The sequence below is a fragment of the Heloderma suspectum genome, chromosome 3 (assembly GCF_057233095.1).
Source record: "Heloderma suspectum isolate Gila_16-S chromosome 3, 16-S_ref, whole genome shotgun sequence".
Lineage (NCBI taxonomy): Eukaryota > Metazoa > Chordata > Lepidosauria > Squamata > Helodermatidae > Heloderma > Heloderma suspectum.
The window spans coordinates 84,584,108-84,598,141 of NC_139460.1; the positions used below are offsets into that span (position 1 = coordinate 84,584,108).

General features: G+C 40.0%; 1 protein-coding gene across 1 annotated transcript in view; it reads right to left on the bottom strand.

Annotated features, from left to right (window-relative positions):
* Positions 1 to 14,034, bottom strand: part of TIAM1 (TIAM Rac1 associated GEF 1) — a 252,285-nt gene that overhangs the window by 54,835 nt on the left and 183,416 nt on the right. Inside the window, exons 13-14 of the mRNA XM_084843614.1 lie at positions 9,766 to 9,870; positions 6,136 to 6,217 (exon numbers count right to left, since the gene is read on the bottom strand). Coding sequence (XP_084699740.1) covers positions 6,136 to 6,217; positions 9,766 to 9,870 — 187 coding nt within the window. The remainder of the gene's footprint in view (positions 1 to 6,135; positions 6,218 to 9,765; positions 9,871 to 14,034) is intronic.

A 14,034-nucleotide genomic window follows, 5' to 3' on the forward strand; every position in this document is an offset into this window, starting at 1 on the left:
TCTGGCCCCATCACTTCCTGGCATATAGAAGGGGAAGAAATGGAAGCAGTGACAGATGTTATTTTCTTGGGCTCCAAGATCACCGCAGACGGTGACTGCAGCCATGAAATTAAAAGACGCTTGCTCCTTGGGAGGAAAGCTATGGCAAACCTAGATAGCATAGTAAGAAGCAGAGACATCACCTTGCTGACAAAGGTCCATCTAATCAAAGCTACGGTTTTCCCAGTAGTAATCTATGGCTGTGAGAGCTGGACTATAAGGAAGGCTGAGCACGAAAGAATTGATGCTTTCGAACTGTGGTGCTGGAGAAGACTCTTACGAGTCCCCTGGACTGCAAGGAGGTCAAATCAGTCAATCCTAAAGGAAATCAACCCTGACTGCTCATTGGAAGGACAGATACTGAAGCTGAAATATTTTGGCCACCTAATGCGAAGAGAAAAGTAACTGGAAAAGACCCTGATGCTGGGAAAGATTGAAGGCAAAAAGAGAAGGGGATGGCAGAGGATGAGATGGCTAGATCGCATCACCAATGCAATGAATATGAACCTGAGCACACTCCAGGAGAGAGCGGAGGACAGGAGGGCCTGGCGTGCTGTGGTCCATGGGGTCACGAAGAGTCGGACACGACTTAACGACTGAACAACAACAACAACAACAACTCATACTTGATATCTGCATTTGCCTTTGTCTTGTTTCAAGGTGGATTCAGTTTAGATGATCCACTTCTAAGTATGCAGGATGTAAATACATGTTAGCTATCATGCATTATTTATTACGAAGACTTCTCTAAAATAGGGCATTTGCTGCTCTGAAATTCTATGGCTTCTTAGAGATATCTAGGCAGCAGCTTGTCTTTTTGTTTATTAAGCAAAATATTTACAACCCTCATGGGAGAAACAGATTTAACACAGAATTGCCCATCAGCTACATGGAAGCAGATGTGATAGGAAAAGATTCTCAATCAACCTGCCTTTAAAGTAATTTTGTGGATTGAAAGATACATCCATTCACTGTTTTAAAAAAACCTGAAGAGGGGGAAGAGGCAGCAGTGGAATATCACTGTGTACCCTCTAAATACAGAAACCTAATTGCTGACTATGCATCTCTGAATACAAAGAAAGCCGATCTGTCAAACTGAGATAACATCTCCACTATGGACAGGGCTGCCTAAACTGAAATCTGACAGGAAAAAGAATCAGTTGAATTATTGCAGCTCCAGAGAAAGGTATTTGCGTCACAAAGGTGAGGTAAAAGAATTTATTAAATGTCTCTTAAGACAAAAAACTGGGTGGTTTCAGCTGACCAGCACTTGGTGGTGACCACATCTAACCAAATGGTGCTACCTCCATTTGGAAAGCTGTAGCAACTAGTCACACAATTATGTCATTATTACTAGGTCTTTGGTATCACAGGCTCTATTCTGATGTCATGGATAAGCCATGGTTACATTTGCCAGGAACATACTCGGTGCATGTGCGCTCCTTCACCCCATCATGGACTTTGATTCCTTTCTGGCCCATGGTAACTACAGTTATCTATGAGGTCTGAATTGGGAAAGCTATTGTTAACACTAACTACGCCTTGCCTCCAAACCAGAATAAGAACCCCATTTCAAATTGTGATTTCCAATTCTAGTTGAGGGGCAAACTATGGTTAGAGGTAACCATCACTTGCCCAGTTTGGACTGTATGACCAACTATGATTACCACAGACAAGGAAGTATAGGAAGGAACTGGAGTGTATGAGGGAGGAGGGAGCACACCTTCATACAGCATGTTCCTGACAATTAAACCACGGTGACATCTGAACTGAGCCACCAAAACAAGGACTTGGGTGAGGGGGAGTAGTGACAGCACGGTAAGGCCATTCTCAATGCAGTATGTGTTATTAGAAGGAGAAAAAACAAAATGCACAAAAACACGAACAGGCAAATCCAATCAGTGTACAGAAATGGTTGTTGTGAAGGTAAAAGGTAGGAGGGGCAATCACGTATAACACCCCTGATATCACTGGAAGGGTGGGGGGGATACAAAAATTATATCTTACAGAATTCCTATCTTTGCCCATTCATTCTGTCATGATACGTGTCCAGCTTCCCAGGTAGATGCAGCCAATCCACTATGATATTATCACATAGACTTAGGTGCAATCCTATGCATGTTTAGACAGAAAAAGGTCCTACAATTCCCAGCATGCCCCAGCCAGCGATGCTGGAAGCTGTAAGATCTTTTTCTGTCTAAACATGCATAGGATCGCTTCCTTTGTTGTTAGGAATCATCCTTAGTCTAGTCTACGGACAACATCTAGAACAGATTAGATTTTCCCCCCTTCAAGATTTCCTCCTAACATGCATATCTATCAAGCCCGTCTACCCTCAAGTGCTATACTGCTTAAGGAATAGGCCTATGGCTATGATAGGGTTAATCATCATAAAGAGAAGGTATTTTCATTTTCTCAACACAGAGAAAGTATCTGATAACATCAACTCGTCTTTCTTATTTGAAGTTTTTGAGGCTTTTACTGTTGGTCTAATATTTAGGTCATGGATTCAAAGTATATATATTAAGCCTCAGGCCATAATCGTTACAAATGGTTGTATTTCTGCTCCCTTTGGGCTAACTAAAGGTGCAAGGCAAGGTTGTCCCCTGTCTGCTGTGTTATTTCTAATGGCTTTGTAACCACTGGCAATTAGAATTTCAAATGATAAAAATCTAAGTGGAGTCAAAGTCTGAAGATCCATAAATAAAATGTGGATGACATTGCTTTGACCATGAGAAACCCAACAATAGCTTTGAAAGAACTTGATAAAATAGACGGTTCTGGAAGTTTAGCAAGATGTAACTTAAAGATAAAATAATTACATTTAATTATAAATGCTAACACAAGGCTCATTAAAAAATGGTATTGATTACTATTGGGATAATAAAATATCTAGGGATCTCTCTTACAAGAAATATCCAAGATCTTTATATGAATAATTATGAGCTTTTATATAAAGATTTCATGACCTTAATAGAACAACAGTTGAATTTCAATTTATGGGCACAAAGCAGCAGGAAAGAAGATCTTGTTACCAAAGTTAATTTTTTATTTTAAGTCTATTCCAATTAAAATTTGAATGAAAAGGAAGGACACGGCAAAAGTTGATATTAGTATTTGGAGAAATAAGAAATCTAGAGTACAGTCCAATGTCACACAAGCAGACTTCCACTCGCGCAATGGCACTTTTCCCTCCTCTCTTTCTTGTTGCAAGAAAGAATGGGATATGAAATTTCACATCCTTGATTTTCTTACATTATTATTTATAATATTTTGTTTATGATATATATTGTTTTGTGTCATATTTTTGAGACACCTCCCCCCATGCTTTATTGATTATTCTTTCAAGGTATCGTACATATATATACGTAGCCGTACATATGTGTGTATTTTTTTTAAAAAAGTATTTCAGGGAAAATAAATTACTTACGGCGCAACCATTTGCATGTTTAGACAGAACAAAGTCCTACAATTCCCAGTACGCCCCAGCCAGCATGCTTGGCTGGAGGGATGCTGGGAATTGTAGGGCTTTTTCCTGTCTAAACATGCATAGGATTGCACCCTATATTACCTCCTAAGTTTTACTGAGCAACATGTAACTGCTGTTTAAACAAGTTGCAGAGGGTGTAGGAATACACATGTATTATATGTAGGAAGGCAAGCTTTAGGTGTAGGCTGGGAGCTAATTCTATTCAGTAGGAAGGCAAAGGGCACATGTATGTTTTTTGCAGGTTGATTTGTTCTGGCCTGATTCTGTAATAAGGAATGAAAGAGGAAAATATTAAAGATGTCTTTTTTATATAACAATGAGAGACAATGAGAGAGTTTTCATGTATTAAACTGTGAGGGATTTCACACTCATTTCAGTATCGTTCAACTGAATCAATTAATAATTGTATCATAAATAACTGAAAGGCAGATTAGTTAAAATTATTTAATCAGGCGATAGCCACAATTATGTTGTGTGACTCATAACCTGGCCTGGATCCAAACTTGCACTCAGCAATGTTCCATTGGCACTGGAGGAAGGGTGGGAGTGGTGATTGTTTTCTGATTCTCTCTTCCCCGGGCAGCACCCAATGCCACCTTCCCATACTGTTCCTGAAGGTACCACAACCCTCCAGAATAGCATGGGACATGGTACTGGGGGCTGCAAGGGGAAGAGGGAATTGGAGAAAATCATCGGCTCCCCTCTCATCCTCCACTAGGAAGGCACACCTGGTTCCCAGTTACCCCTGCGAACAGAAGTGTAGATCCAACCCACTGTCAGAGTCAGAACAACCAATAGACCAACTCTCCAAGCCAAGTCTGGAATCATGCCCACCCATATCCCCAGGAAGAAGGAAGAGAACTGCAGGGGCTTGTGAATAACATCAGTCTCCCACAGGCCTCTTCATATATTATGGATAAGAAGCATACACTGTCATGGCGGACACATGTGTGAATTAAATTGGATACTGTACATAATTTTTCAAGTTAATCACATAGACTAAAAGTATCAAGGTTGTACAAAAATAAAGTGTATAAAGCAGTTATAGTCCTGGTTCGTACTGAACGCTAAGCAAGGCTATTGCAGTAGCCCTATCTCATTCAGTGGAAGATTCACTGTTGTTTTGGTAATATTCATTTAGAAAGTCATAGAAAGTTTACTTTCAAAAGAAAATCAAATAGTTCTTTTAAAAAAATTAGAAACAGATCACATTTCAACTGAGGTCTACAACTTTTATAATAGTATTTAAAATTATATATAAATCTTAGATCCCAGGACTTAAGGTAGTAAACAGTGCAAAGCTTATATATAATATTAGACTTAGAAGACATTTTTAATCCTGTGGGTGCAATTATTTTACAATATTATAAGGGGAGGGGAAGTTAAAAACAAAATATGTATGCTGTTTTAATAAAAGGAACACAGACAGCCTTCTTCAACAATATGCATGTTACCAAACCTCAGAAACCCAATGTCAAAATTCGGTTAATAAATATTCATTGTTTAAGTCTTTTACTTTCAAATAGCATCCAGCATCGCTGGTTTGTACCAGGCCTCAATATTCTGCCCTGCAGCTGTATAATAAGCAGTTTGGGGATTTAAAAAGATTAAACATTAAATCATAGTAGTCCAGATAAACGTTAAATATGCCGATCATTGGAGTAGACTGCAATACAATGGAATAATATGGGACTCTGAACAGCCACAGGGCAATCTTGATCAGTGTAAAGGCTGGTATTTTTAGAAACCGGAAAATCTGAAAGATCAGCTGAATAGTGCTGTGCCTAAAGAGACAGGGCTGTTTTGCAAAACCTTTAACCCAAAGTTTTAGCACAATCATGTGGTTTAAACAACCCCCCATGGCTTGTTCAAGCTGCAGCATGTACCACGTTCCATTTGCATCATCACCACCTGGGTGCAGCTTGTCATGACATCTGAACCCAGGTGGCATGGCTTGTTGGAGTTTAAATCACATGACTCGCAGTGATTATGTAAATCGCACCTCCATGCAGTGGCTTGTTTAAGGCATGGTTATTGTGTGAGCTGGCTGTTGGAGAGGGTGGAAAGGGCTTGTCAAAAGATAAGCCATCCCTTGCAAAATATCACTTTTCATGCTTAGCAATGCACAGTCATCCCTCCCTTTCTGTGTATTGTTCAGTGTAAAAAGCAAATTTTTGCAACTGGTGGCTTATTTTTCAGAAGGGACCATCCCTCGAAAGGGAAAGGTTTGCACTGAAAATCAAATCCCATAAAAATGTATCTATTTTTTATAAATAGATACATAAATATAAACAGATATGATTTGTATACCACCCAGCTAGCAAATTTAGCACAATACTTCAGGTGTGGCAATAATCCCCCCGCCCCCTATTTGCCATGTTTTAAAGTATGCTTAATATTCAAGCACATATTCTGTCAACAGAAGGGACAGCTAGTCCTGAAATTGGCCACTTGGGAGGGAGAGTACTAAGATCTGATCCCAGATATGTTTATTCAATAAATTCTCTAAAGATCTATTAAAGAATTTTAGAGCATGTTTCTAAGGAGAAATTATTTGATATAAAAAAGTTAAAAATACAAAAAATATATAAAAAGCTGAAACTCACCATAGTTATCAGATAATGTGTCAGATTTCTCAATCTGAATTTTCTGTGTAATTTTCTCACATATTTCAATTTCTTTATATAACTGAAAAGCCAACAAAAAAGTAAAAAGAGTCTGTTATACAGAAATGCGTTGTGACTTGACATTTTTCACATAGTAGTCTTTTGAATTTAGAGAGAAGACAGAAGTAATATATAAAGAAGAGTCGTGGAACTGCAAACACACGGCATATATCTGAAGAGAATTGATGAATACCACCAAATTGAACACTAGTTCAAGACATCACTGATGCCTTTCTTTGTCCAGTCCCTCCCTGCTCTTCCCTCTTTGTCAGCTGGGGAAAATGAATAAATGTGCCCTATGCCAGGAAGTCATCTCAGGCACCCAGCAGGGACCTCTGTTAATTTTCCTCATCCAAACAAGACAGGTAGTGTGAGAAGGGGAACCAACTACTCTGGATGGAGGTTTACAGCTGATCCTAGAAGAGGCTACAGTCCCCCTGAAAGACCAAGAGCACAGTTTGGGACTCCTCCTGGACTCTGCACTGAGGGCTAAGTGAAACATTCTCCTAATCACACATAGTGGAGTAACACGTGATTGTTTTCCCTATTCTCCTGCAAGTGCGTGTAGTCCCTATTCAGAACAGGACCACGGCACTTTAGAAGAGGAGGATTTAAATTGGGGGGGGGGGGCTTAAACCCCAAGTAAATGCTGAGTCCAGGAGTTCTTTTTAACAGCTTAGGCTAGTATACCAGCTGCAACCCTACCTGGAAAGGACAGACCTTGCCTCAGTTATCCATGCGCTAATGACATCCAGGCTGGACTACTGCGATGCGCTGCACATGGGGTTACCTTTGAAGATGGTTCGGAAACTTCTGCTGGTGTAGAATGCAACCACCTGAATGCTGGTGGGAGCAAAGAGGTTGAATCATATGACACCTATACTGTACTAGCTACACTGGATACTGGTGCATTTCCGAACTCAATTTAAATTGCTGGTTTTAATCTTTTAAGTCTTAAACTATTTGGGACCCAGTTACTTGAAGGACCACCTTCACCTATATCAGCGTGCCTGTACTTCAACATCAGCAAAGTAGGCCCTTCTCACTTGCCCACCTTTGAGGGCAGTTAAGTGGGCAAGTACGAGAGAGAGGGTATTTTTCCACAGTAACCCCACACACTAGAACGGGTTGCCACCTGCGGTCTGTCAGACCTCATCATTACAAGTAAAGCCCTGAAGACTTATATGGGTTGGCGGGGGGGGGGGGGGGGGGCTTTCCCTGAGTATGTTTTATTGAACTTTTTGGGGTTTTTTTAGCAGCAATTTGGATTTTAGAATTGTATTTTAGTACCATCTCGGCTGTGTTTTATTGCTAGTGTTTGTTAATTTTATTAATTTCTGCTGTTTATTGTTGTATGGGATTTTATTATGTAAGCCACCTCGGAAGGTCTTTCGCCCTGAAAGGCAGCCTAGAAATATGATAGATAGATAGACAGACAGACAGACAGACAGACAAGAGGGAGCAGGCAGTGGGCAAGGAAAGGCAAGCTTGACAGCTTAAAAAAAGGGGAAAGAAGAGTGTTTTAAAGAACACACAGCTTATTTACATGGTCCCAAAGTTCAAGCATACAGCTCCCATATCTGCCTTTCTTTGTCTTCATTGCAAAAAAAAACAATAAAAGCAGGAAAACACTGAGAAAGTGAAATTGCTCCACCCCTCTCCTTAAAACTGTAGGTTTATTTGTGCACTTGTAAGTCTCCAAATTGAAAAAGAGAGGATTTTTAATGGGTGAATCTGTATATCTATATCTATCCATAATGAATCTTCAAAAATCATGTTGGTCCTATAAAACCATTCACAAAGTACTTTCATACCAGTTCACTCATGAACAATTGATTTAGCACAGGGAGAGTGGACTTTAGTGAACACATTCAAGCTTTGTAGAGATCACTGCCTAAAAAGGAACAGCCTGGCCATATCTATTAAAATAGGCTGGCTGATACCTGTGGAGATGCTCAGAATATATTAAGGCAGATTTTACTTCCAATTATTTACTATTATGTTATTTATATCCCTCACCTTCAGTTAAAAAAAATCCCCCCATGGCAGCAATATCCTAAGCTTACTAACTAAAGTATATTCAGTATATTCATATTAAATATTATTCAGTAGTAGTCCCAGTCTTTTCCACTAGGGGCCAGCATTTACTGTCTGTATTACTTCTCAATAGTATGAGAATTTTGGTTTTGCTTGCAAAACATGTGAGCAAGACTTGTTTGAAGCCCCAAACACGAGCCCAAGCACGTGTCCACCAAAAATATTCACAAATTGTCTTACATTTGCTCTTGCAAGTCTCATTCCTAATTCCCAGTTTGATTTGCGCAAATTTCCTCAGTAAACTGAATCAACCACGCTTTAATCTGTGGAGGAAATGTGCACAACTTGTGAGAGATTTGCACAAATCTCCCATTTGATCACTGCTTGATTTGCACAAGATTCCCATTCGTGCAAAGCAAGCAGCAATCACAAATGTGAACAGGAATCGGGCACAAAACCAGCAGCAAGACAGTGTTCAGAGAATCCTAGAGATCTCCAACATCACTCATTTGCCCATCCCTACTTCTCAGCCAGCATCACTCACCCAGCATTTCAAAGCAACATGGAGCATTTAAAAATGTAAAACAATAGTACCATCTTCCCAAGCATAAACTTAAACGGACTGTCAAGATTCCAAAACTTCAGATTTCCAGGTCCTTATTGGGAATCTTAATTTCCTTCCCCAGCTTGTATGGTCAAGACCTTCTATTTTTGCCTTTTTCCTTCTATTATTACCCACTTAAGCTTCTACCATGATACTCCCTCAGTCTACCCCCTTCTTTTAATCTAGCCACTTCCCTTCTCTCCTTCAATATATGTAATTATAAACAAGGGGTTTTATCTTCCTGCTTAGGAGTGAATTACTAAAGCTAGTGTGTTGTAGTTGTTAGAACAGGGATGTATGCAGCCCCCCTGAACAGCACCATCTGCCAAATCCTCACCCCCAAAATTTCCTCGCTGGCAGCCAGGAAAAAGCAATCTGTATCAGAATCACCAGGATATATATATATATGTGTGTGTGTTTGTGTGTGTATGTACACACACACACACACTCACTCACTCACAAACACACATATGTATGTATCTGTGTGTGTGTGTGCAGTCTCATCTCCCAAGCCAGCAACACATGTGACCCTCAGGGCTGAAAACGTTATGCACCCTTGGACAACAAGCAGGAGACCTGTGTTCAAATCATCATTCAGCAATGAAGGTCGCTGTGTGACCTTCTGTCAATCACAAACTCTCAAGTCTATTCTATTCCACGGTGCTGTTGTGAGGATAAAAGGGGTGAGGGTAGAGGAAGAACTCCTTGGAGGAAGAGTGAAATAAAAATATCATCATCATCAGCTGTTCCACACAGACACACTTCTCTTGCTCCTGGTCCAAAGTCCTTGATATTTATGAATGTTAAAAGCAGTGATCAAAGGGACAAATTAACACAATGGCAATCTCACCCCCCCAATTTCTTTCTCTCCCCCCCCCCCGCCCTTACAATAAAGGTACATAGAATTATTCTTTAAGAGTGAGAATTACCAATTCATAAATATCCTCTTCTGGCTTTGGTATGTAGGCTTGCATTTGGTTTCCTGTCAGGAACCTAAGACGCAGATAGTGAGCTGAGTAATCCAGCTGATGTGCCTAAAAGAAAAAGGGTTGGTGGGGGAGAGTTACAAGAGATAAATATGAATACAAATAACCATTTTATTTTAGTGAAAGATGTCCCTATAAACCGAAGGGAAGGTCTTCTCATCTTAAAATGTAGTTTTAAAAGATATTGTCTAACCAAACTCTGAAAAATACTTTCTCCACCACTCAGAAGAGACATCCTCATGTAACTTTGTGATATTGCAAAAAGAGCAGTATACTACTTGGAGTGGAAGCACTGCTAATGCTCAGCTCTGCTCGCCTACCATGGGGATGAAAATATGGCTATTGCAGAGAAGAAATGAATTTTATCATAGGAAAGAGAACAACATGTCCTTCATATAAAACTGCAAATAAAATTTTCTAAAAATACATACAGTAGGAGACTAATTTTTTCTTAATCTTGCCAGTTTGCCATCAAGATATCAAATACCTGCAAATTCTGAATTTAAAAAGTTACATCAGCCTCTAAAATTCCATGCATTATACAGTATTATCCCAAAACCACAACTGATGTGTATACCAAATCACCTCCCAACTGAAATGATTTGCCTTGTTAAAAACAGTTAGTTATAATTAGCTGCAGGTCATCGCATGTGGACTTGTACCTTCTGTTTCAATTATGTATTGTTTATTAAATTAGGCTAGAAATGCCATTTTAGAATTACTAAAACGGCGAAGCAGCCAAAGAATCCTAAAACCAAGACAAACAAATGCAGCTTCTTTCTCACAGTTACAAAAGTTCAATAGCAACAAAAACAGTACGGTATATGGGTCTACGTCTGCCCTGAATGCAATAAATGAAACCAACCTGCCTAGCTGCCCCACGGCTTGCTACCTGCTTGCCCACTTGCCCATTTTCCCTTCCAACATCCAACTGGAAAAAGGACTGTGGCGCTACCCCTTCCCTAACAAGCTGCCAGCCCTGGTTCACTAAAGGTGCGATCCTATGCATGTTTAGACCGAAAAAATGTCCTAAAACTCCCAGCATTCCCCAGCCAGCCATGCAGTAGAAATTTCAGTACTGAAAAGGCGCCAACCTAGCCACCTCTTCTGGGTTCTAAGGCTAAGAGAAACAGCTAAGATAGCACCATGTTGTTCTTCTCAAAATTGAAGGCGGTTCAACAGGAATAGCAGGGCTGCAATTTTCTCAGGATTACATTTTTCTCAGGACATGAGACAACTCCCCGGCCCCCACTCCTCACTAGTTCGACAATGCTCTTGCCTGTGGGGAAGGTCATAATAACATCCAGGAGGGAAGGGTGGACAAATGAGTGCTGTCATTCATCTATACACCCGAGGGCAATCGTTACTTGTCTCAGGCCTGTGGCAAATTCTAATCTGAGCCACATCAGCTAACAGCATTGCTTATGACATGAAGTTAAAATCAGTCCCATTGTGGCCTATTACATCTAAATCTGTTCTGGAGACAGACTCACTCTCCATAAATGCGTATTAGCACAATCTTTATTAGTAGTTAAATAGCTCTGGGTTGTATCCAACTGTGACTGCCTGTGGGACTGACAACGGTGGTGGAACAGATTCCCCATCTAGAGCAGATTGAGGGAACCTCTACAGCAGATTTAGGTGGGGGGTGCATTGGTGCTGGGGGAAGCAGAGGAAGGGAAAGTCCTGCTAGGCAAGTGGAAGTCCTGTTAGGCGACACTGGATGTCACCCTCTGTGGTGCCGTTGTTGTTTTAGTTTACAGATATCCCGCCCCATCCCAAAATGAGTCCAACCAAATTCAAGCTACCTTCAGCACTGATGGAATTTGAAACCAGATTAGCTACAGCACATATCAGAGAACAAAAGATGCGGAAAAGCCTATCCTTCGAGAAACATTTAAAAATGAAACTTGACAAGCCAGCACAAGAACAGGGAAATGAAGTCACGTGAATGGAACAGATGACCCACTAGCCTCTTTCCAACAGCCTCTTTCTGTCAGTCAGTGATCAGTGGAAACCTCATGTACATTCCGCAGCTCTTTCAGCTTCAGAGCTGTTAGGGCCAGGGAAACACTGACCGAGAGGCATGTCAGAGAGATTAAGGCTGACACATTAGAGAACCCACAGACTAGACTAGTGTCCAGGCAGCATCAGGCTAACCACAAACACTGACGGCTATATGCTGATTAACAGCTGCTGTTAAGATTTTCTCCTTATCCTGCAGGAAAAGCCACAGTTCTCACAGTATGAGGGAGACCTCTGGAAGAGGTAGGTTATGAGCAAGCTCTTCCCTGAGACACTAACAACCAGGATTAGTATAACTAGAATACTTTTTACAAAAACAGCAAGTTCATTATTAGAGATTACCCAGAGACCATCACAGGAAGTTGCCTTATACAGAGTCAGACCATTGGTCCATCTATGTCACTAATGTCTACACCAGGTGTGGGGAACATGCGGCCCATGGGCTGCGTGCAACCCATACTCCGCTGAGGCCCCTGCCACCCTGTGCAGTTTTTAAATCTATCTATCTATCTATCTATCTATCTATCTATCTATCTATCTATCTACCGAGCTGTCTATCTATCCATCCATCCATCCATAAAACATGAAAAAATGGAATCTCCAGCAGCCATGGAATGTCAAAAGCGCCAAATACAGCTTGTTTGGAAACAAGCTAAATTTAACCCTTGTAGCATTCTGTAGTGCGATGGAACAATTTGCTGCTGAATTTTGTTGGCGAACTGATTGTTTTTTTGCTTTTTTGTTTTTTGGGAGGGCACCCCATAAACTGTGTGGGGCCCTGCGGAGTGTGATCCACAGGGCGGGTGGCACTCCAGGGGGCAAAAATGGCAGTTGCCCACCTGAGGCCTATACTGACTGGCAGCAGAATCCAGAGTTTCAGACAGGGGTCATTTCCAGTCCTCCCTGGAAATGCCAGGGATTGAATCTGTGGCCTTTTGCATGCAACATTTACAACATGGGGAGTCTTAACAACAACATCTAGAGCATGAAGAGGATTACATGAAATGTAGAGCTTGAAATGTTTACTATACCAGAACTCGACTGGTTCTCAGATGGCAGATGACAAACTGATGTAAAATGATGTGGATCAGAGAATTAAAGGAAAAGAATGAGCTGAATGCAAGAGACAGAAGAGAAAGATTCATTATTAGATGTTACAGAGAAGAATGTAACCATCAGTATTTTCCTACAGATAATTCAGAAAGGAAGAGAAAGATTAATAGCCTGAACTACAAATCAGTTTAGCCAAAGTGCTTGAAGTGAAAACAGTTAAATTCCCAACTGTGACCTAATATGTTTATGGCTCAAGCCCTAAAAAGATGCAGAATGTGCACTTTGGAATTTCTCTTCATGAAATGTAAGCTAAAGGGGACAGAGCACTATCAGCTGAGAATCTGGTTTATTGCTTATGAAAAAGCCCTAAATATATAACTATTACTAAGAACATTTCATAATTTTTGTCTATTGTGTGCCTTTTAAAAATGCCATCTGTCCCTTGGATACAATGAGATATTTTCTCCCCAAGAACATCACTATGTACAAATTCATTTGTGAGCGAGTACAGTATATAATTATTCTAAACAAATGCTTTTCTTTGTACCTTGAATGCAATTCTTGGCTTTTTTTAAAAGTCAAACATTTTATTTCTGGAAGCATCATTTAAACATGATCATTATCATTTAAATATAAAAATTTAAAGTATCATGCAAATGGCGTTTAGTGTTTCAGCTTAGTTGGTTAGTGGGTGTTATTTGGGATGAAGACCATAGATTACAATGATGACATTTTCTTACACTGTAGTTTATGATTATACTTCCATTACTACTGCAATGTGCAAATTGAAATGCGTGTATTTTTTAAATTATTCCTTTCCCACACTTAAGGAATCCAACAATGCAACTTGGAAAACCAATTGTTACTTAAATTTTTTGTAACCAAGCAAACAGTTACCTTATCTTTTTTTTTTTTTTGCAACAATCTACAAATGGTGATCATTCCATTACACTAATTTAGAGTTCTACAATGATACATCCCTTCATGTCAATCTAAGGGTGGAAATAGAAAATATGTTGTTAATGTGAAATCACAGTACTTGGGGAAGTTTCACATATTACATGTTTGCAGATACAACACCTTATTTCCATGCCTGTATTACATGGGTAATAAGATTAGTCTGAATCCTAAAAA